Here is a 19397-nt window from a genome sequence, read left to right as displayed (position 1 = left end):
TAATCACTCAACTCGGACGGCTCATCTGGGGTACATACTTAAGTACAACCAGCTATCGACTCCTTCGTCACCAGCCTCGTTCATCTGTATCGACAACCCGTTCGAAGAGGTCCGGACAGCCGCAGCACCAGCCATGTTCAAATGTTGGTACGCCTTCTCGCGCGTCATCTGCTTCTCGATTCGATATACCATATGAGAGCCGTTGATTTCATGACATGGTCCAGTTAGCATGAACCCTTGGCACAGTGGTAGCGCGTGAGATTCCAGCTGGGAAATCCTCAAGGTCGTCCGTTCAATCCGGGCAGGGTTCAGCCTTTTGCCCTTCTACAACGTGTTCCGTCTGACTAAATTCAGGCACATGTACAGAACTCCGTATTTATAGCGGAGCAGCTCAGCAGCAGTTCTTACTTTTTGCAGGTGAGATGGCTCAACCGCTGACCACCACGACGAGATAATTGAACGAGTGATGCATGCAACGATTAGTCGTGATACAGTAAGTTAGGACGAGTGTATGTAATATCCACCAAAGCAAGGCGTTACCATCACCACCAGCACTCCTCACCCGGCACTGACGCCATACTTCTGGAGCACGGACGCGTAGTCTCCGACGTCCTGGCGGCCCATGACGAGAACCGTAGGCTTCGCGCCAGAGTGGGGACCAAAGAGGCGGTTGGCAATGCGGACAAGGGTGGGGTGGTCGACCGCATCGATTTTATCGCACATCTCCTGCACGGGGACCTTGCGGCCGAGCATCAGGATCTGCGTACAATGTCAGCGGGGCGGCGACAGTGACACACGCGGGAGGGGGCTCAGAGGCATACGACGAGCACTCACCTGCCGACCGAGATCCTCGACCCCGACCGCGCGGCTCTCGAGTGACATCATTAAGCTCGACTTGAGCTGGTTCTTGGCGCGTGGGAGGTCTTCCGCGAATCGCGATGCAGGGTCGTAGAGGAAGAGGCTCAGCTGATGGACGAGGTGGGGGAGGAGGTTCGAGGGGTTGTTGACCTGACGGCCCATCTTCGGGTGGAAGGAGGCGAACAGGCCGAATAGCGAAGAGTTTGCGTAGATGTGATGGAAGGAGGCGCAGTGATCAACCTGCGGGAGTCGGTTGAGGATCCAGGTGTATAGACGCGAGTACATGCCCTTCCCGGGGCCGCCTGTCGACGGGGAAAGATGATAAGAGAAACAGGGAGGAAGGGAGGAAGGGCAGAACGTACCTGCTGAGAAGCTACCCCCGCCTCCTAACAACATCTGCAGAACCGCCGTAGCGTAAACATCGTCTCCGTGAATCCCCGCGCCCTCGTATGCGAGATAGAGATGGTTGAACTCCGAATTCGAGTCATAGATAAAATGATGCCCGCCCGTGTACGTTGACTTTGGTAAACTGGGCGTACTGCTCATGAACGAGGACTGCGACCGGGTGGAGAGCTTGTTGAAGATGGGTGTTGACGTTTGGGACGACATGAGAAGGTGAGAGGGCACTTTCGGCGAGATGAGTGTAGACCGTGCGGCATCGATGCTGGGCGCGGATATGGGGAAGTGCTTCTGGACGAGCTGGACGAGCTCTTCGTGGGGCATGCCTGCGCCCGCGAAAACCATGCGTCCCGGGGAGTAGCGCTCCTGCATGAACTCACGCATCATCTTGCCGTCAATGAGGTCTATCCGGTTTTCGGGGCAGAGGAGGGGGTTGCCGAGGTCTTGGTTGCCGTACGCCACTTCGTGGAGTATCTCAGGGAGAATCATCTCGGGCTTGGAGCTCACTTCGCGAAGTTCATAGCGTGCCGCTTCGCGCTGCGCGTCGAGCTCTTCCGGAAGGAATGCGGAGTTAAGAACCGTGTCGGCGATGAGGTTGAGGGCGAGCGGTGTACCCTGATTGAAGTGGGAGGACTGGTACATGATCGACTCGCGTGCAGAAGAGCAGATGATCTGGCCGCCTAATGAGTCGATGTCCTGGGTGATCTGGTCGGAGCTACGGTGATGGGTCGTCTGTATGGGTGTGAGGAGGTGCAAGAATGCGGGAGATGGGGTTCAAGGCGAACCTTGAAAGCCATACGGTCGATGAAATGGCTTACGCCCAGGTTAGAAGAGGTCTCATACCTGCAACCTGCATCGACGTAAAGACCGAGTGAAGAGAAATGGCCGGGCGTGCTCTCTGTCGCAACTCGAATGCCGTTTGGAAGGGTTGTGATCTGCACCAATGGGTCGTCCGCCTGGGTGACGGTAGTCCCCAGATGCGAGTCAGTGTGACGCGAGCGCGTCGAATGAGGGCAAGGACGGAGGGCATGCCGGCGCGAGGCTCGGAGCGAGGACGCCGCGGTGCGACGCATGGGGGGTAAGAGTGGTGGTGGTGGCAGTCAAGCCAAACGTCAGTCCTTCCATAAGGCCACAGGCGCCGGCTCATAGACTAGACGCGCATCCTCGTAATCAGAGTGAAAAAGAGGGCCCACCGTGAGTTGAACACGGGACCACACGATAGCAGTACTGCAGTCGTATGCTCTACCACTGAGCTATAAGCCCCTGAAACATCAGGCACTGACGCAATTTTCAAGGAACGTACGCTTCAGACCGTTCACTGTCCCTCTTGCACGGACATCAGCAACGCTTGCAAAGCTCTTGAAACATTCAAAACTTCCGGAGGAGTGGCCGGAAACGACAACATAGCAACTTCACGCGAAATGGCGCGATCGATCTGACGATAAACTCGGCGCACGCGGGGCAAGACGCGGTGGGTGAAGCAGGTGAGACTCCGATCGCGGAGAGGGCCATTCGAACTTCGCCACACACCGCGACGTGCTGAGCGCTGAGTCCTGAAGGCCTGAAGCGCTGAGGCCGCTTCTAACAGGCGCTCGACCCACGTCGGAGACTCGGAGTTCACCGGCACCGGCGCCATGAGCACGGCGAGAGCGTCGTCCAGATCTGATCAGTGTTGAGATAAGATAAGGCCCAGGATTGAAGCTGAAGTGCGCCAGAGTGGGAATCGGAAGGTGACTCGCTCCGTTCAGCTGGATTGATGCTGCTGGCCAAGCTGAATGCTCCGTTCGGCGCATCGATTAATCCTCTTCCGCCTTCCACATCGCCCTCCAACTAGACCCCTCCACTTCTCTCCTGCCGCCATGTCTGAGCCCGCGGCTCCCGCGGCTACCACGCCCCCAGCCGACCCTGCCGCACCCATTTCCAAGAATGCCGGTGTGTCTCTCGACTTCTGGTTCAGAAATGCCCAGACTGATCGTCCATGTTGCAGAAAAGAAAAAGGCTAAAATGAAGGAGAACGAGGCGCGCCTCGCCCTCAAAGCTGCAAAGGCCGCCAAGGCGGCAGCCACCGCGACGGCTGGTGGAGAGAAGAAGGCGAAGAGGGATAAGGAGCAGGAGCAGGAGGCCCCATTCGTGAACACCACCCCTAAAGGGGAAAAGAAAGGTGCGTCAAAGCGTTCATGACGTCCACCATTGCGCGTGCTGAGTGTGGGCCAGACAGACATGTCGCAGCCCATGCCCGCCGGCTACAACCCCATCGCCGTCGAGGCTGCGTGGTACGACTGGTGGCAGGCCCAGGGTTTCTTCCAGCCCCAGTTAACACAAAACGGCAAGGTCAAGCCTGAGGGTGTCTTCGTTATCCCCTCGCCCCCACCAAATGTGACGGGCAGCCTCCACATCGGACACGCCCTGACGGTTTCAATCCAGGACTGCTTGGTTCGATGGTCAGCCCTCCCCTTCCTTCGCTGGTCGTATACACGCTCAGACTTTCCATAGGAACCGTATGGTGGGGAAAACGACGCTCTTCGTCCCCGGGTTCGACCACGCTGGTATCTCAACCCAGTCTGTGGTTGAGAAACGATTGTACAAGACTGGCGTCACCCGACATGACCTCGGACGCGAGAAGTTCGTCGAAAAGGTCTGGGAATGGAAAGAAGAGTGAGTCCTATACTTGCTCATCCACACGCATATGTAACCTGTGGTCTAGCTACCAAGGTCGGATCACCAACCAACTCCAGAGGTTGGGCGGAAGTTATGATTGGAGTCGTGTAGCTTTCACGATGAACGACGTACGTCTTCTCCTGCATGCTCTCGCATACATGCTAGCAAGTACACCCTCGCCGGTGTGAGCAGCGACTCCGCACTCGTCTCCATACTCGCATTTTAATGGAGAACGCGTTAAAGCACACGGCATGGAAATGGAGCGACACGGAGTGATGCACCGTCGCCTTGCCCTCTCGTACTTACCTCTCCTCTGTAGAGCCTCTCAAAAGCCGTCACAGAGACCTTCTGCACCCTCCACGAAGAGGGGATTCTGTACCGCGCGAATCGGCTGGTCAATTGGTGCGTCAAGCTGAACACGACACTGTCAAATCTCGAGGTATGCGGCTTTTGACACCCGGACAAGAATCTCCCACTGATTTGATGACAGGTAGACCAGAAGCAGCTAGAGGGCCGGACCCTTCTCAACGTGCCTGGCTACGACCTGAAGGAAAAGTTTGAGTTTGGTATTATCGTCTCATTTGCATACCCCATAGAGGGCTCAGGTATGCTATCTCCAGTCGGTAATGAGTCACGATACTCACGAGCGAGCAGATGAGAAGATCATCGTTGCGACGACTCGTCCCGAGACCATGCTGGGCGATACCGCTGTAGCTGTTCACTCTCAGGATCCCCGGTACAAGGTACAATCCTGACAATGTATATTCGTGCTGGGTCGCTGATGCGTGTTGCACAGCATCTCCATGGCAAGTTTGTGAAGCACCCCTTCGTGGATCGTCGTATCCCGATCATCACCGACGACATCGTCGTCGACATGGCTTTCGGTACCGGTGCCGTCAAGATCACCCCCGCCCATGACCCCAACGATTACGAGGTCGGCGCTCGCCACAAGTTGGACTTCATCAACATCTTGAACGACGATGGTACCTTCAACGAGAATGCTGGCAAGGAGTTCAAGGTTTGCCACTCCAACGTCACTCGAAGATTCGCCGCTGAGCTCGTGTCGTGGTTCATAGGGCATGAAGCGCTTCCATGCTCGCCTGGCTGTCGTACAAGCACTCAAGCACCTCGGCCTGTACGTTGAGACCAAGGACAACCCTATGCAGATTCCCATTTGCAGCAAGTCCGGGGACGTCATTGAGCCCATTCTCAAGCCTCAATGGTGGGTGAACTGCACGCCGCTAGCAGAGGAGGCCGTTAAGGTACGTCACAAACTCTCGACGGGTCCAGATCCACGAGCCGACGAGTTCACAGCGCACAAGGGCGGGCGAGCTCAACATCGCACCCAAGTCGTCTGAGGCCGAGTGGTACCGCTGGCTCGAAGGCATTCAGGACTGGTGTATCTCGCGGCAGCTGTGGTGGGGTCACAGGTGTCCTGCCTACTTCGTCAAAGTTGAAGGCCAGGATCAGGATGTAAGTTGTTCCTTCAGGAACGTGTCATATGCTCCAGCTGACCCACGCGATTCCAGCGCAACGACGGCAAGCACTGGGTGGTTGGCCGCACTTTGGAGGAAGCGATGACCCGCGCCGAGAAGCTTGTGGGAGATGCGAAGTTCACTTTGGAGCAAGATGAAGATGTACTCGACACTTGGTTCTCGTCCGGTCTCTGGCCATGGTCGATCCAGGGCTGGCCGTCAAAAGTGGGTGTCCTGGGTCTCTCCATATGCGCTCCACTGACGTGACCATGTTCACCCAGACCAAGGATCTCGAGATGTTCTATCCTGCTTCGTTGCTCGAAACCGGCTGGGACATCCTCTTCTTCTGGGTAGCTCGCATGGTCATCCTCGGTGTTCATTTGACTGGCAAGATGCCGTTCTCGGAGGTCTACTGTCACGCGATGATCCGAGACGCGCACGGCCGCAAGATGTCCAAGTCACTCGGGAACGTCATTGATCCCCTCGATGTCATCCAAGGCCTCGACCTCGAGTCCCTTCATCAGAAGCTGTACGAGGGCAACTTGGACGAGCGCGAGATCGTGAAGGCGAAGGCCGGCCAGAAGAAAGACTTCCCGAAGGGCATCCCCCAGTGCGGCACGGACGCGCTCCGCTTCGCACTCTGCGCCTACTCCGGTGGCGGCCGCGACATCAACCTCGAGATCCTACGTGTGGAGGGCTACCGCAAGTTCTGCAACAAGATCTTCAACGCGACCAAGTTTGCAATGCTCAAGCTCGACGAGACCTTCGTGCCTTCCCCCACTGCCCAGGTAAGGAGATGCGTTTTGTGACGTGGGGTGCGTCTGATCGTCGTGGCTACATCAGCCCACTGGCAACGAGTCACTCGTTGAGAAGTGGATCCTCCACAAGCTCAACCTCGCGTCGGAAGAGATCAACAAGCAGCTGAACGACCGCAATTTCATGAACGCCACCAACGCTGTGTACAACTTCTGGCTATACGAGCTCTGTGACGTGTATATTGTAAGAACTTCGGGCATCCCCCGTACCCGTTAGCTCACTGCGTGTTTAGGAAGCGATGAAGCCCATGACGGAAGAGTCTGCGTCGGAGACGACCCGCAAGTCCGCACAGCAAACGCTCTACACGTGTCTCGACCACGGTCTCCGCCTCCTCCATCCCTTCATGCCGTACGTCACCGAGGAGCTTTGGCAGCGTCTGCCGCGCCGCCTGAACGACCCGACGCCGTCGATCATGGTATCGAAGTACCCCACTTTCGTACGTCTTCGTAGAGATCCCATCAACTTCATGTCACTGACGAATGGACCCACCACAGGACAAAGCCTTCGAGTTCTCACAGGCGGAGCGCGACTTCGATCTTGTGTTCTCCGCTGTTAAGGCTTCCCGTGCCCTCGCCGCCGCGTACAACGTCCAGCAGAATCTCCAGGGTGAGCGCACAATATTCCATCCCCAACTCGGTCGCTGATGCCATCCTTCCAGTATTCATGCGCGCCGAGAAGGAAGACGAGGCCGAGCTTTTCGCGTCGCAGATCCCGACGTTCCTCGCGCTGACGAAAAGCTGCAAGTCCGTTGACGTTGTGCGCGACATCGGCGGGGTTCCAGCCGGCTGCGGCTCGGAGCTGCTCACTCAGACGATCTTCACGCACATCCTCGTCAGGGTACGTGCCACCGTGTCCGCGTTCGCTGGCTGCGCCTGACGCATTATGTGATGTAGGGTCAGGTAGACATCGACGCCGAGGTCAACAAGTGCGAGAAGAAGCTCGCGATCGCGAAGATGAGCCTGTCGAAGATCCAGAAGATCGAGTCGCAGGCGGATTACGAGTCGACGGTGCCGGAGAACGTCCGCCTTGCGAACGAGGAGAGGGTGAGTCGCGTGTGTCGCATGAATCCGTCGCAGCTATCGATGCCGCGTGTCCTTCTAGCGCAAGACGTTCGAGGCTGACATCCAGCTCTTGGAGCACTCGATCCAGATGTTCACCGAGATGAAGTAGTATGCGTGTTGTGGCTGTGCGACGTAGTCGGGACTCCTGCTGTCTCTTTTTTTTTTTTATATTAATAAATCCGCTCTTTCACCAACTCTCCACGATTGCGCGAATGGGGATAAATTTGGGTGGTTCATCGCACAAACTGCTTGCCGTGACTGCAGTACACGCGTGTAAATACTGTCTGCAGTAGGTTCCCGCGGGGCGCCAAGCCGCAACTACTTCGCTGTTACTCGATCATATTCACGCCCACTTCTTGCGAAGGAGGGGGATCAGGTCGCCCACGCCGTGGTGCAATACGTGCCCGCGCTCCTTCTTGACGTACAACAAATACGTCGATGCGCCCGCGAACACGCTGACGAAAGACGCTAGCGCTGCATACTTGAACTGCGATGGCTTGCTCAGCACGATCGTCAGCACGTACTGTAAGGTCTGGTATCAGCGGGAACGCCAACAAGGCAAAAAGAAAAATAGAGCAAGCGCACCTTGAACATGCTCGCGACGTTCTGCAGTGCGGTCTGCAGTGCGGTCATCGAGTTTCGCCGCGGATGCGCGGCGAGGGCGAGCTGGAGCTCCTTGAGCTGGCACAGGTCGAATGCCCACAGGCCGATTCTGGAGAGCATCATTCCACCGAAGAGCAGCGCCGCGTTCCAGCCTGGCGCGCGCGAGCCGTCCGGCGGTGCCCCTACGTAAAGGACGACGAGGACGGGGACGAGGCAAAGCACCTCTGACCTGCGAAATATCTTTGATCAATGGAGTTCTTTCGCAGGGCGGTAGGGGAGAGCACTTGCCAGATGCTCCAATTCCCCGCGCGCACGAGCCCAAGCCTCCGCTCAAGCACAGGCATCACGAGCGTGCCGAGAAGTCCTGCGACGACCGTGATACCTCGCATACCGGCCAGGAACGGGTCGCTGTATGCGTGCGCCTTGAGGTAGGCGAGCATCGTGCCGTCGAAGCTGAGCACGGTCACGTACAGCCACGAGATCGCGAGCGAGGAGAGGAAGATGGGCGTCTGCGTGAACTCTTTCCAGTCGGCGAGGGCCTCGAGGAGCTGGCGGCGGATGCAGGCGAGCGAAGGAAGGGTGAAGATTGGAGACTTGTTATGGCCTGGAGTGGAGGCGAGATCGCGCTGGTGTTTTAGAGCATCTTTGGCCTCCTGGGCCTCGCGGAGAACTGGAAAATGACGGTAGGAGATGGATATCCCTGAGGTCGGACAGCGTGAATAAGAAGTTGTGCCCGAAAGCAAGATGTCGTACTTACAAATGAGTTCAAATACAAGGCATGCGCCTTCCACGCCGCTCAGGAATATCGCAGCAAAGCGATAGGAGGCGACAGACGTGAGAAGCGAGACGAAAAGGGGGGCGACTAGTTTGCAAAAGAGGTCAATGCGTCTCATGTATGTGTTGAGGGTCGTAAGATGCGCCGAACGATCACCTGCAATGCAAGTGACCCACTCCCGCTCGACAGCTACTGTAATCGTTGTCCCGGCAATGGTGTGCACGCAGCCCCCCAGAGTCACCAGTGTAAACATCCCCGAAGCAAGTGGGGTCGACCATGGGCGTGTAGAGTCCTCAACTTGCAACCGAAAAAGCAAGACAAGGCTCGCGCCGTACTGCACCGCGGCTGCGAACTTGATGACGATGATACTTGCGCGAACGACTGCTAGATTGTTCTGTTCGTCGACCATCCTTCCAGCCCAACCCGAAAGGAAGATAGCGACACCCGTCGTCACGAAGCCGTAGATGGATGCAGGCAGGAGTGTGTCGGGGAACAGAATGACAAGAAAGAGATACACAGCGAATTCTGCGGTTCTCAATCCCCAAGAACTGCAAGCTGGGATGAAAATTCGCCCTTCACGATGAGCAAGGTGCTAAAACGCACTTTGAGAGGTGCTGCACCAACAAGAACGACAGTGCGGTGAGATCCACCTTGGGACCCGGCAGGTGGGTCTGCTCTGATTGACCACCAACCTCTACGACGGTAGGGACAGGCCCTGGTGTTACCCCGTCCGGGTCGGGCGCAGTGTTTGTGACGGCAGCCATACGGCGCCGTGGTGGAGGGGGGAGAAAGAATCTGCCCAGTCGCAGCCTCAGGCTGCCAGCGGGACCGGCGTCTCCTGGATCGGCATTTTACGGCACCAACCCATTTACCAGCTTGATTGCGCACCCAACGATTTCGTTGTACGAACATCCTACACTACTAAAGTATGGGTATCGAGGATACAACAACAATCCGGCCGTAATATATCTACGCCGTCGCCGTCTCCGAGAACAGTGCGGCGAATACCTGGGGATACCGGGTCAGGAGTGTCGAACGCGAAGGAATTGGCGAAACTTACTTCGTCAACAATAGTATACACAAGATGCTGGTTCAGTCTGCGGTTCTGAAGCACCGCAAATATACGGCGGGCACCACGACGGGCATTTGAACGTCCGATCATGTTTGCCGCGAGATCTACGGGAAACGGGTATCAGCTAACGGCCCCGTATCTTCTGGGAATACGAACCTGGCATGAGTGACGACAGCTTTCGATTGGCCTCATCTCTGGTGCGGAGCTTCTCTTCAACGGTGCGAGGTACACTTGGAGGCTTCAGCTTTCCCCCCGGCCACAGTCCGTCCTTGAACGCGTTGATGAACGTCATCAGATGCGACTCGTCCAAGAAGGCCTTCACGGTCTCGCGCAGTTTCCTAGCACTGCTGTCAGTACGAACGCGCCAGCTCTTGGTTATTAGTTTACTCGCCGCTCGATTGTATCTCCAAGCACTTGCTGCAAGATGATCACGACAGCCTGTCTCCGTAGCCAGTTGTTCTTCTTGTCGAGCTCGAACACTGCCAGGAGCAGGTCGCAGATCGGCGAAGAGAACGACGACGTGCTCGTCTCGCCCTCCAATGGCTTGAGGTCCCCGGATAGGTGCGCCAACGCGTCCTCGTACGTCGTCTTCCCCGAAGCCTTGAGCGCTTGTGCGACGAGGTCTTCATCTCGGACGGCCGTGCCCGTGATGCCAACGAACTCCCCAGCTTGTGTAGTGAGGCGTTGAATGATAACGTCCAACATGGAAGGGCCAAAGAACATGTCGTCGATGCTCTCTGCCACGGATTGGTACATGGTCTTGACGAGGCCGTGGCCAGGGAATGCTGACCCTGGGCCGGGGGTCGTTGGCGTCTTGGGCGTTGGGGTTGCTTCTGCAGTCATGAAGGGAGAGTCGCGGGAGAGAAAAGCACGAAGCTCTTCGCTCTCGCATACGGCGGGGATGGTAATGAGGCTCTGTTACATCGTCGGTCTCGGCGCACGAGAAGACTCTTCGGCTCACTCACCTGCAGATACTTTTCCAGAGCGACCCGTCGGTTGTCCACGAAGCTCGCCGAGAGCGCCGTGACGAGCCGTTTCCCGGGGAAGTCGAGGTTGCGCACCAGCATGTACTTGTCCTTCAGCTTGTTGTGCATGCTGAAAAACTCGTTGTACCGCCTCGCGACCACCCATCCCGACGAGAAGCTCCCATCCGGCGCCAACTGCTGCACTTCGATGAGATACCGCACCACTTGCTTCCCCTCCTCGTCCCCCGTCGTTGAGTTGACGATAGCGACCCGCGACCGATCCGAAAGCAGCCTGTTGGCGCTTTCTTGCTGCTCGTACTGCGTCTTCTGGAACCGAAGTTCTCGCAGTTCGCGTGTGAGCTGTGACTTGGACCTGCGCAGCAAACGGAGCTCCTGCGCATCCCCAGTCAGCTCCGCCTTCTTGATAAGCGTGTCGAGCATCGCGTCCTGCGTCTGCAGCTTCGCGACTTTGCCCGCCAATCGCTCGATCTCGTGCGAGAGTTGCAGGTCGCCGGGGCCGGCCAGTTGGAATGAGCCGTGCTCGTGGTCGTCCTTGTCATCCTCGGCTTCAGCCGCCACCGTGCCGTCGTCCTCCTCGATTTCGTCCGCGAACATCAGGCGACGCTTGCGCTCGCGTGCCGTGCTGCCCGTCGTAAGCGCGGAACCTTGAATGCTGAGGCTGTCGGAGGAGCTGCTGCCGTGGGGCTGGTCGTGCTGCTTGTCGAGGGCGATGATGTCGGTAAGCGCGGCCTGGATGGCGTCCATACGCTGAGACTGCTCTTGCTGCTCCTGGTCTTCCGGATCGTCAAAGAGAGGCGCTCGGGCGATAGAGGCAGTCTGGCTGTCCAATTCGTGCACGGGAGACATGAGCACCTGTAGGCTGGACGCGGCGGGCCGCGAGAGCACTGGGGCAGTGGTAGGGGGGGAATGCGCTCGTGCGGGGCCGCCGAAGAGAGGAGCGGATTCAGAGCGTGACAGTGGGGCCTTGACAACAGGGTGCGCTCGCGCAGGTGCGTGTTCTACGTCATGGCGCGACGCCACGGGAGACCTACGTCCAGAGATGAGGGCGAAGTCGTCGGCGGGGGCGGCGCGGCCGTTCGCCTCAATGTCGGCGACAACACGAAACCAAAGCTCCGACCTCTGGAAGTCCTCGAAGTCCTGCTCCATCTCGCGCTCGACCTGCCGCTGTGCCAACATGACGCTACGGCGAACGCGTCGTTCCGAAGCCGCCGTTGAGTTCTCAGCGTCTTGACCGAAGGAGCGGATGGTCGTGATGTTCTTCTGTGCAACCGCGCGGAGCACCGGGTCAGGCAGAGGGTTTGAGAAGTAGAGCTCGTTGATGAGCGAGATATCCTCCCGTAGAGTCGCGGACTGGCTGGGGTCTAGCAAACTCTCATCTTGGTCTCCTTCATCATCGGTGTCAACGGATTCAAGGGGATTCTTGAAACTTTCGACCGTGAGCCAGAATTGAACTAAGAGCGAGCGTTGACGGCGATCCATAAACTCCATCAAGTACGAAAGCGAGCTCGGGTTTGTAAGTACATCCCTCAGGCTCAGAGAAGAGTTCGTGGGTGTTTCCTGATAGATCGTTTGTCGCTGCGATGCACGTCAACGAGCGTGCCAGAATATCGAGCGGTTGGGCTTACCGAATCGGCTTCTCCTCCGAGCACAACTATACGTTTCTCCACCTGCCGCTTCGCGGTATATAGACGGTCGAGAAACGCCACAATATCTTCTGTCTTCTCGCCATTGATCCAGTCAGAGTTGGCGTTGTTGGCTGAGTTCGTTCGTCAAAAGTAGGTCCATGGAAATATCTTTGATAGCCAACTCACCCAACAGTGTTCGTGTCCGTCGAACCTCGCCCATGATATCGTTCCTCAAACGTCGCGCATCCAGAAGAGACGAGGTCCGATTGATGCTGCGCAGGAAGGACTCAAACTGCTTCGCGTCCGTACGGATCGTGATGTTCTCAGTGGTAGGCTGCGTCGGGTCCGACAGAGGGGCTTGTGGGCGAGGGAGCTGCGCTTCCAAGACGCCTCGCACTTTGGAGATCAGACGTCTGGATGGCAGACGCGTGCATGAGTATGCGTTCACAGAGGAGTAGCTGCTTCGTACTGTTGGCGGATAGCGGCCCCTGCCTACGCTGGGTCAGAGCGCATACACTCATAGTTCGGAGAAACTCACAATTTGGTCGATCATGCGATTCCAAAAGTCAGGGTCCGACATCATCTCCATGATAGGAAACAGCACGGCGCATGCGACAATCTCCCTGACCACAAGCTTGACTGCCCGACTGTTGGCCTCCTTCTCCGGTAGGATTGCGGGCAGGGCCTTCTCGATTAGTCCACGAAGATGGGCTTCCTCCGACTGTTTGGTGAAAGTAGACGACAGATTCTCGACGGCAGAGTGGAGCTTACCGCCGCCCCGCGCAGCGTACCGGCTTGCCAACAGAAGGTCTAGCTCCTCTGACTGGGTGAGCTTACGCTCGAGGCCTGCTCCGCGCAACGCCACTTCCGACTGGCGGAACTGCTCGATGTGCGAGGTGACCTTCGGCAGAATGCGCTTCACTACCAACGCGGGGAGATCAAGGGCCATTACTCGGGTGAGTAGTCGGTCCATGGAACTGTGGAGAGTGGAGGAGACGGCGGTAGGAAAGGACGGGGAGGCCGAGATTTCCTTGTACCACACGAGAACAAAGTCGCGTACGATCATGATGAGTATGTCATTAACCGCGGCAGAGACCACTGGTGCGTCCGGGTAGAGAGGTGGGAGGGATTGCGGGGCTTTGTGAGACCATTGAGAGCGAGTAAGGACGGCCTGCCAAGCTGCCGGGGTGGAGAAAGCGAGGGGTCGTGCGGCAGAAGGGAGGGCATTGCGAGGCGCAGGTCTTGCTGAGTCAAGCGCATACCCGAGGGTGATGTTGAGAGCGAGGAATCCGAGGATGAGGATGAGCAGAAACAGAGGCGAGAGCAGGAGGAGCGTAAAAGGCGAGGACAGAATGCGATAGGTTACAGGGATGACCAGGCCACCCAATGCGAGCAGGACCGCAATGTTCTTCCCGGAGATGATCATGTCGTAAAGGTCGTGAAGGTCGTAGGGGCTGGAAGTGGTGGCCTGTGAGGGCCGATGGCCAGAGGTCGGAATAGCAAAGGGCACAGTGGGCTCCCAGTATGCCCTCCGCCGCTGTGCGGCTCGCCCGCGCCGGCCCCCCTACGGACCGCTGCTCCGACGGACTCCCCTGCTTCATCCTTTCAGGATTCCTCCCTCAGGACCGTCAGTGCAGCGTTTTCAATCCAAACATTTGCGAAAATGCGACTTCACAGTAGACAAAGAGTGCTCCCGTCGATAACGCAGTATGATCGCTGAAGGAGCGTAGATTGCACAACGGGCACGAATTCGGAGTGTACCTCGGGTCAATGGTGCCATCCAGTCAGCTTAACACGCGACGCCCGTCGCCGTCGGACATGGGCGCGCACAGGCGATTTATTCTCAACACCAACCTCCGTATCCACCCTTTCAGGCTCTCCTTCCGTCGTCCGCCCCCACCATGTCGGCCCCCGCTCCCAGTCGGCCTCTGTCAAGTGTGGAGGGTTTCCTCTGCGGCGGTCTCGCTGCTTGCGTCGCGGTACGTAACGCTTGCTCGCTTGAATGCCATGGGTCAGGAGTGACGGTCTAGCACGGTAGGTTACCGTCTCCAACCCGGCGGAAGTTGCAAAGACGCGTATGCAGCTGCAAGGAGAGCTTGCGAAGAAGGGCGCCCCGAAGGTGTACAAGAACGCGCTAGACGTCATTGCGAAGACTTTCCAGAACGAGGGCATTCGAGGTGTCCAGAGAGGACTGGGTCCTGCTGTAAGCCCTATGTTTTTCTCTCGCGAGAGTACCGTCTGACATGACACAGTACGTTTATCAAGTGTGTTTCTTTGGAACTCCCGTCCTATATTCATGTCTAATGTTCCTCAGATCCTAATGAATGGGTCGCGTCTTGGTGTGTCACACGCCAACGTCTGCCATGAATTACACCCGAGACTCACCTGAGACGGTACCTCTTTCTTCACCAGGTTTCTATGAGCCGATTCGGAGACGTGTGAACCGATTCATCGGTGCCAACCCGACCGACCAAATCCCTCTAACCTCGGTGTTCTCTGGTGCAATGAGCGGGGTGATCGGAGGTCAGTCCCTCATCACGCAAACATCGCCTCTACGTCCTCATCCTTCCTTCCAGCGTCCGTTGGTAACCCTTTCTTCCTCATCAAGGCGCGCATGCAGGTATGCTTCTTCTGTTTGCCGATGTGCCTGTCATCTAATAGCGTCCTATCAGGCGTATTCCCCGGTCCTGCCTGTGGGAGCCCAGCATTATTATAAGAACTCTTGGGACGCTCTGAAAAGCATCTGGGCCGCTGAAAGGTTCCGCGGACTAGTACGCGGGATAGATGCGGCCGCGCTCCGGACAGCCATGGGCTCATCTGTGCAGCTTCCGACATACAACTGGACGAAGAACCAGCTTATTTCCAGAGGAGTCGCGAACCCTGACAGCATCTGGACCTTCTTGGCTAGCAGCACGGTTTCAGGTCTCTGTGTCGTAAGTTGTTTATCACTATGAAGCTCTACGCCTGCTAACTTCAAACTAGCTTATAATGATGCAGCCCACCGATACGGTACTGACTCGAATGTATAATCAACCTACTGTCGCAATGCCCGATGGTCGCCACGTCGGCACTCTCTACAAGAATCCCCTAGATTGTTTGTGGAAAACGCTCAAGACAGAAGGACCGCTCGGATGGTACAAGGGTATGTACTGACGTAACCCATTGACGGAAGCTGATGCCTACGTTCTTGCGTACCAGGTTCCACTGCCCACTTGTTGAGGATAGTGCCTCATACGTGAGTGTTGTTTCCTTTTAGATGCTGCATACTGCATTCTCATTCTGGTTGTTTCAGGATCGTAACCCTCACTGCAAACGATTTGATTGTCGGGCTGTACAAGCGGGTTCGTGATGGTAGTCTATGATGTAATACCCCTAATGCACGAGCGGACGGTCGCTCTTAGACGGCCTCCAGATACCACTTCCGCGGATTGCATCAACCTCATCGAGCTCGATGTTATGAAGACTCAAGTAGTCGTGTCGGAACGAAGCAAAAAGCACTGAACCCTGCCCGGATTGAACGGACGACCTTGAGGATTTCCCAGCTGGAATCTCACGCGCTACCACTGTGCCAAGGGTTCCTCCGTCGACAGAGGAAAGTACCATATGTGTACAAATGGCTTGCTATTGGAAAGCAGGATCTTGGCAGCTGACCGTGCTGCCTCGGTTGGTTACCAACCAACCCCGAGGTCGTTGAGCCCCAATTAGTTGGTCAACTTATTCCGGGATTTGTCTGTGATCTAAAAGAGTCTCTTGACAGACAAGCAGTCGGACATGCCTCGCGGTCTTGCCCGGCGGGTCCTGAACAATTTCCTATTGTGAACATACAGCGATCGTCGTGGCTTAGTCACAATATGTCTCCTAATCATCTCCTAATCCCACTAGCTCGCTTCTGCCTCCTATACCCTTGGAGATATCAGGTTGCTCCGGAACTGTTTGACGTGAACATTGCAGATGGCCATGAATGGCGTTATACGATGACGTCCTCACCTGGTCAGTGTGACCCGAGGACGAACATATAAATCAAGCTGCAGGCTCCTCAACATTCAGTCAAGGATCCCAACCAAACTTCAACATGGCAACGTCTACAGCAGTCAAGACCGTCACCGTGGACTCCGGCGTCGAGGTCTTTTATCGCGAGGCACACCCTGCCTCCGCCAAGGACATCGGCGCTCTTCCCGTCCTGCTGCTCCTTCACGGCTTCCCCTCGTCGTCGTTCCAATACCGCAACCTCATCCCGCGGCTTGCCACCAAGTACCGCGTCATCGCCCCCGACTTCCCCGGGTACGGCTTCACGGTCGTCCCCGAGGCGCGCAAGTACGAGTACACCTTCGTGTCGCTCGCGAACACGACCGCCGCGTTCGTGGACGCGCTCGGGATCAAGAAGTTCGGCATGTACGTCTTCGACTACGGCGCCCCCACGGGCTTCAGGTGCGTCGGCCTACGTTACTACCCGCCCACAGACCCTGGAGGCTGACCGGCGATCCCGTCGCAACTCATTGTACTAGGCTCGCGCTGCAGCGCCCCGACGCGGTGACTGCGATCATCTCGCAGAACGGGAACGCCTACGAAGACGGCTTCGGAGAGCAGTTCTGGGCGCCGATCAAGGCCGTGTGGGCCGACCCGTCCGCCGCGAACTTGCAGAAGCTCGCGGGCCTGAGCTCCTTCGAGACCACCAAGTTCCAGGTCCGTTTCCGGCGCACGCTCGTCGCTCGAGCTCAGGTTGAGAACGCGAGCTGACCTTTCGCTTCTCTCCGCAGTACGTCGACGGCGCGCCGAACGCGTCGGTGATCCCTCCCGAGACGTTCAACCTCGACTACTACCTCATGACCCGGCCGGGCAACGGCGAGGTGCAGCTGAAGTACATCATCGACTACAAGACCAACGTCCCGCTGTACCCCAGGTTCCACGAGTACTTCCGCGAGCGCCGCCCGCCCATCCTCGCGATCTGGGGCAAGAACGACACGATCTTCGTTCCCCCGGGTGCCGACGCCTTCAAGCGCGATCAGCCGGACGCGGTCGTCAAGTTCGTCGACGGCGGCCACTTTGCTCTGTGAGGATTGTTTATAAAGCAGTCGTACGGGATTACTGACAACGGGCCTCGGCACAGGGAGAGTGCGCTGGACGAGATCGCCAGTGAGATCCTAGCGTTCCTCGCCAAGAATGGCATTTAGGCCTGACCCTTTTCGGATCAAACAAAATGTGTTTCCAGAGTCCGTGTACTCGATTGTCATAGGACTGCAATGTCACACCGAACGTCTGTGCCCGTCAAGACTCCTGTTCAGAGCAGAACACGGCCATCGAGGTCGATATTCCATACTCTGCACTCAACCTATCGTACAAAGTGTACATACGAGTGGGATCCTTCTAAGGGTGTGATGCATAATCCTACACTTCACAGTACACGACAGAAAGCGTCGGTAAACATAAAGCACTACGGTCGGCCCTGACGGCTTCCCGGTGCTGAAACGAAGAGCGCGGACCAGTCCACTGGTCTCTCGGGTGGCCATAAAGATACGAAGTAAATAGCGGACCTAATGTCAGCACAGCATCCAGTCAGCCCACGACCACGCGCAAACCGCATTGCGAGTCATGCGACGCACCTCTCGCGCCATGCCATTTACGCCCACAGGGTCAGCTTCGTGAGCTCGACGTTTCCGCGCGGATCATGGCGGGCGACGAAGAGCGCGCCTAGGCGTGTGGCTGTCCGGACCCCAATCGTCAGCGGCGCGAACAGACACGCAAACGCAGGCGCAGACTCACCATCCTGCACGCCCCCGGCGGGGCACGGCGTCGTCGTCAGCCCCGCGGCCCGGAGTGCGTCCATGACCTGGCCGTACGTGCCACTGAAGAGCGCGCTCGGGTGGCCCTCGCGCGCGAGCTCCGCGCCGCGCACGCTCCCGATCGACGCGACGCTCGCGCGGAGGTCCGCGTCGAGCATGCGGTGGTGCGCGTCGAGCATGCGGTGCGCGCGCGGGCTCACGCCTGCGGCGGCGGCGGGCGGCGGTGCGGCCATGCCCGCGGCGGTCACCGCGCGCGCGATGCGGTACTTGAGGCGGACGAGGCGGCCCGGGGAGAGCGGGGCGCCGCGCGCGGCGGGCCCGGCGCCGAGCGCGAGGAGGAGGCCTTCACCGGCGGCGTCGTCGTCGTTGTCGGACTCGTCGGAGGTGGGGGAGTAGAGGGACGGGGACGGCTCCGGGCGCGCGGGGTAGGGGGACATGGGGGGCTCGGTGAGCTCATCGATCTCGCTCAGCGGCTTCTTGCCCTTGATGGGCGAGACAGAGGCGAGGGTCTCTTGCGACGACGAGGGGGAGGGCCCGGCGAGCGTCCACTCGGAGTCGGAGCCGGAGTCAGAGCCAGCCTTGCTGCGGGAGGCAGAGCGGCGGCGAAGGCGGGGGATGGAGATGTGGGGGCGACGGAAGCTGAAGGGGAGCGAGAGCGAACGGAGGAGCGGGCGGCGTGCAGCAGGCGGCTTGCTGTCGTGGTCCTTATCGAGCGCGCTCGTGCTTGAGGCAGCCAGCGTAGTCTGGGAAGCCGCGGTGCGGGAGGACGCCTGCGAGATTAGAGTTTCGGAGCGCCCCCTGGGCGGGTTCGGGAGGGTGTGCGAACGTGTAGGGAAGGGCCGACCGCGGCTCTGCGTCGGCTCGTGGACGTGAGGGCGGGCGTCGTGGACGGCACAGGGGCAGTTGCACCGGGACGGGGTGGGGGACGGACTGCTGCGCGAGCTGGCGGTCGACGACATCGTCTGCGAGCGGGCGCGGGATCCGCCGGCGTTGAAGGAAACGTTGGCGAACTCGACAACGTAAGGGATCCCGTAGTCGTCGAAGCGAACCTCCTGGTTCTGACTCTGGCCATTGGGGCGGTGTGGAGAGGGAAGTCGCGAGGCTAGTGTGGGTATCGACCAATAACGAGATTGGAGGGCGAGCAGCGAAGAGAAAGGGGCAAAAGGTGGAGAAGATGCGGGGGAAGGGAGTGGTGGATGTCCGACTGGATCGTCGACTCTGGAGTGATTGCGGCCGCTGCTGTATATACCTGCGGCGAGCAGCCGCCTTGTGGATAGCACGCCACATTG

General features: G+C 58.0%; 7 protein-coding genes and 3 non-coding genes across 10 annotated transcripts; 5 read left to right on the top strand and 5 right to left on the bottom strand.

The window, feature by feature from the left end:
- Positions 1 to 231: 231 nt before the first annotated feature.
- On the top strand, positions 232 to 311 carry BXZ73DRAFT_t104. The gene has a single exon. It is a non-coding gene; the product is annotated as a tRNA-Trp (tRNA).
- Positions 312 to 558: 247 nt separating this feature from the next.
- On the bottom strand, positions 559 to 2330 carry BXZ73DRAFT_46856 (Metalloenzyme, LuxS/M16 peptidase-like protein; the record flags this gene model as incomplete). Its single annotated transcript, XM_048019767.1, has 4 exons — positions 559 to 759; positions 835 to 1160; positions 1221 to 1989; positions 2043 to 2330. The coding sequence occupies 4 exons, from the start codon at positions 2328 to 2330 to the stop codon at positions 559 to 561; spliced, it is 1584 nt and encodes a 527-aa protein (XP_047877836.1).
- Positions 2331 to 2441: 111 nt separating this feature from the next.
- BXZ73DRAFT_t100 lies at positions 2442 to 2520 on the bottom strand. Its single transcript has one exon. It is a non-coding gene; the product is annotated as a tRNA-Cys (tRNA).
- A 596-nt stretch (positions 2521 to 3116) lies between these two features.
- On the top strand, positions 3117 to 7376 carry BXZ73DRAFT_89978 (tRNA synthetases class I-domain-containing protein; the record flags this gene model as incomplete). The annotated part of the gene is made up of 19 exons (XM_048025459.1): positions 3117 to 3189; positions 3245 to 3418; positions 3476 to 3698; positions 3751 to 3912; positions 3962 to 4043; positions 4235 to 4354; positions 4406 to 4520; positions 4570 to 4658; positions 4712 to 4933; positions 4992 to 5177; positions 5230 to 5388; positions 5445 to 5615; positions 5672 to 6178; positions 6234 to 6389; positions 6439 to 6642; positions 6701 to 6812; positions 6865 to 7043; positions 7100 to 7249; positions 7308 to 7376. 19 exons carry the CDS (start codon positions 3117 to 3119, stop codon positions 7374 to 7376), a joined length of 3153 nt encoding a protein of 1050 aa, XP_047877835.1.
- A 234-nt stretch (positions 7377 to 7610) lies between these two features.
- Positions 7611 to 9409, bottom strand: BXZ73DRAFT_89977 (Ferroporti-1; the record flags this gene model as incomplete). The annotated part of the gene is made up of 5 exons (XM_048025458.1): positions 7611 to 7790; positions 7853 to 8099; positions 8159 to 8570; positions 8628 to 9193; positions 9249 to 9409. 5 exons carry the CDS (start codon positions 9407 to 9409, stop codon positions 7611 to 7613), a joined length of 1566 nt encoding a protein of 521 aa, XP_047877834.1.
- A 205-nt stretch (positions 9410 to 9614) lies between these two features.
- BXZ73DRAFT_46884 (PhoX domain-containing protein) lies at positions 9615 to 13754 on the bottom strand (the record flags this gene model as incomplete). The annotated part of the gene is given in 9 exon segments (XM_048019772.1): positions 9615 to 9653; positions 9706 to 9821; positions 9874 to 10087; positions 10105 to 10632; positions 10683 to 12278; positions 12329 to 12459; positions 12515 to 12741; positions 12798 to 12820; positions 12867 to 13754. 9 exon segments carry the CDS (start codon positions 13752 to 13754, stop codon positions 9615 to 9617), a joined length of 3762 nt encoding a protein of 1253 aa, XP_047877833.1.
- Positions 13755 to 14229: 475 nt separating this feature from the next.
- BXZ73DRAFT_47067 (mitochondrial carrier) lies at positions 14230 to 15690 on the top strand (the record flags this gene model as incomplete). The annotated part of the gene is made up of 10 exons (XM_048019805.1): positions 14230 to 14307; positions 14367 to 14531; positions 14581 to 14592; positions 14643 to 14667; positions 14741 to 14851; positions 14905 to 14948; positions 15001 to 15261; positions 15311 to 15470; positions 15527 to 15563; positions 15621 to 15690. 10 exons carry the CDS (start codon positions 14230 to 14232, stop codon positions 15688 to 15690), a joined length of 963 nt encoding a protein of 320 aa, XP_047877832.1.
- A 136-nt stretch (positions 15691 to 15826) lies between these two features.
- On the bottom strand, positions 15827 to 15906 carry BXZ73DRAFT_t99. The gene has a single exon. It is a non-coding gene; the product is annotated as a tRNA-Trp (tRNA).
- Positions 15907 to 16400: 494 nt separating this feature from the next.
- BXZ73DRAFT_46993 (alpha/beta hydrolase fold protein) lies at positions 16401 to 17499 on the top strand (the record flags this gene model as incomplete). The annotated part of the gene is made up of 4 exons (XM_048019793.1): positions 16401 to 16756; positions 16834 to 17011; positions 17086 to 17378; positions 17436 to 17499. 4 exons carry the CDS (start codon positions 16401 to 16403, stop codon positions 17497 to 17499), a joined length of 891 nt encoding a protein of 296 aa, XP_047877831.1.
- A 651-nt stretch (positions 17500 to 18150) lies between these two features.
- On the top strand, positions 18151 to 19131 carry BXZ73DRAFT_77546 (uncharacterized protein; the record flags this gene model as incomplete). The annotated part of the gene is made up of 3 exons (XM_048022692.1): positions 18151 to 18492; positions 18538 to 18924; positions 19006 to 19131. The coding sequence occupies 3 exons, from the start codon at positions 18151 to 18153 to the stop codon at positions 19129 to 19131; spliced, it is 855 nt and encodes a 284-aa protein (XP_047877830.1).
- Positions 19132 to 19397: the final 266 nt, after the last annotated feature.

This window comes from Epithele typhae, assembly GCF_022376455.1.
Source record: "Epithele typhae strain CBS 203.58 chromosome Unknown BXZ73scaffold_24, whole genome shotgun sequence".
Classification (NCBI taxonomy): Eukaryota; Fungi; Basidiomycota; class Agaricomycetes; order Polyporales; family Epitheliaceae; genus Epithele; species Epithele typhae.
The sequence above is the reverse complement of the archived record's forward strand: the minus strand, read 5'-3'. Positions and strand labels throughout refer to the sequence as shown.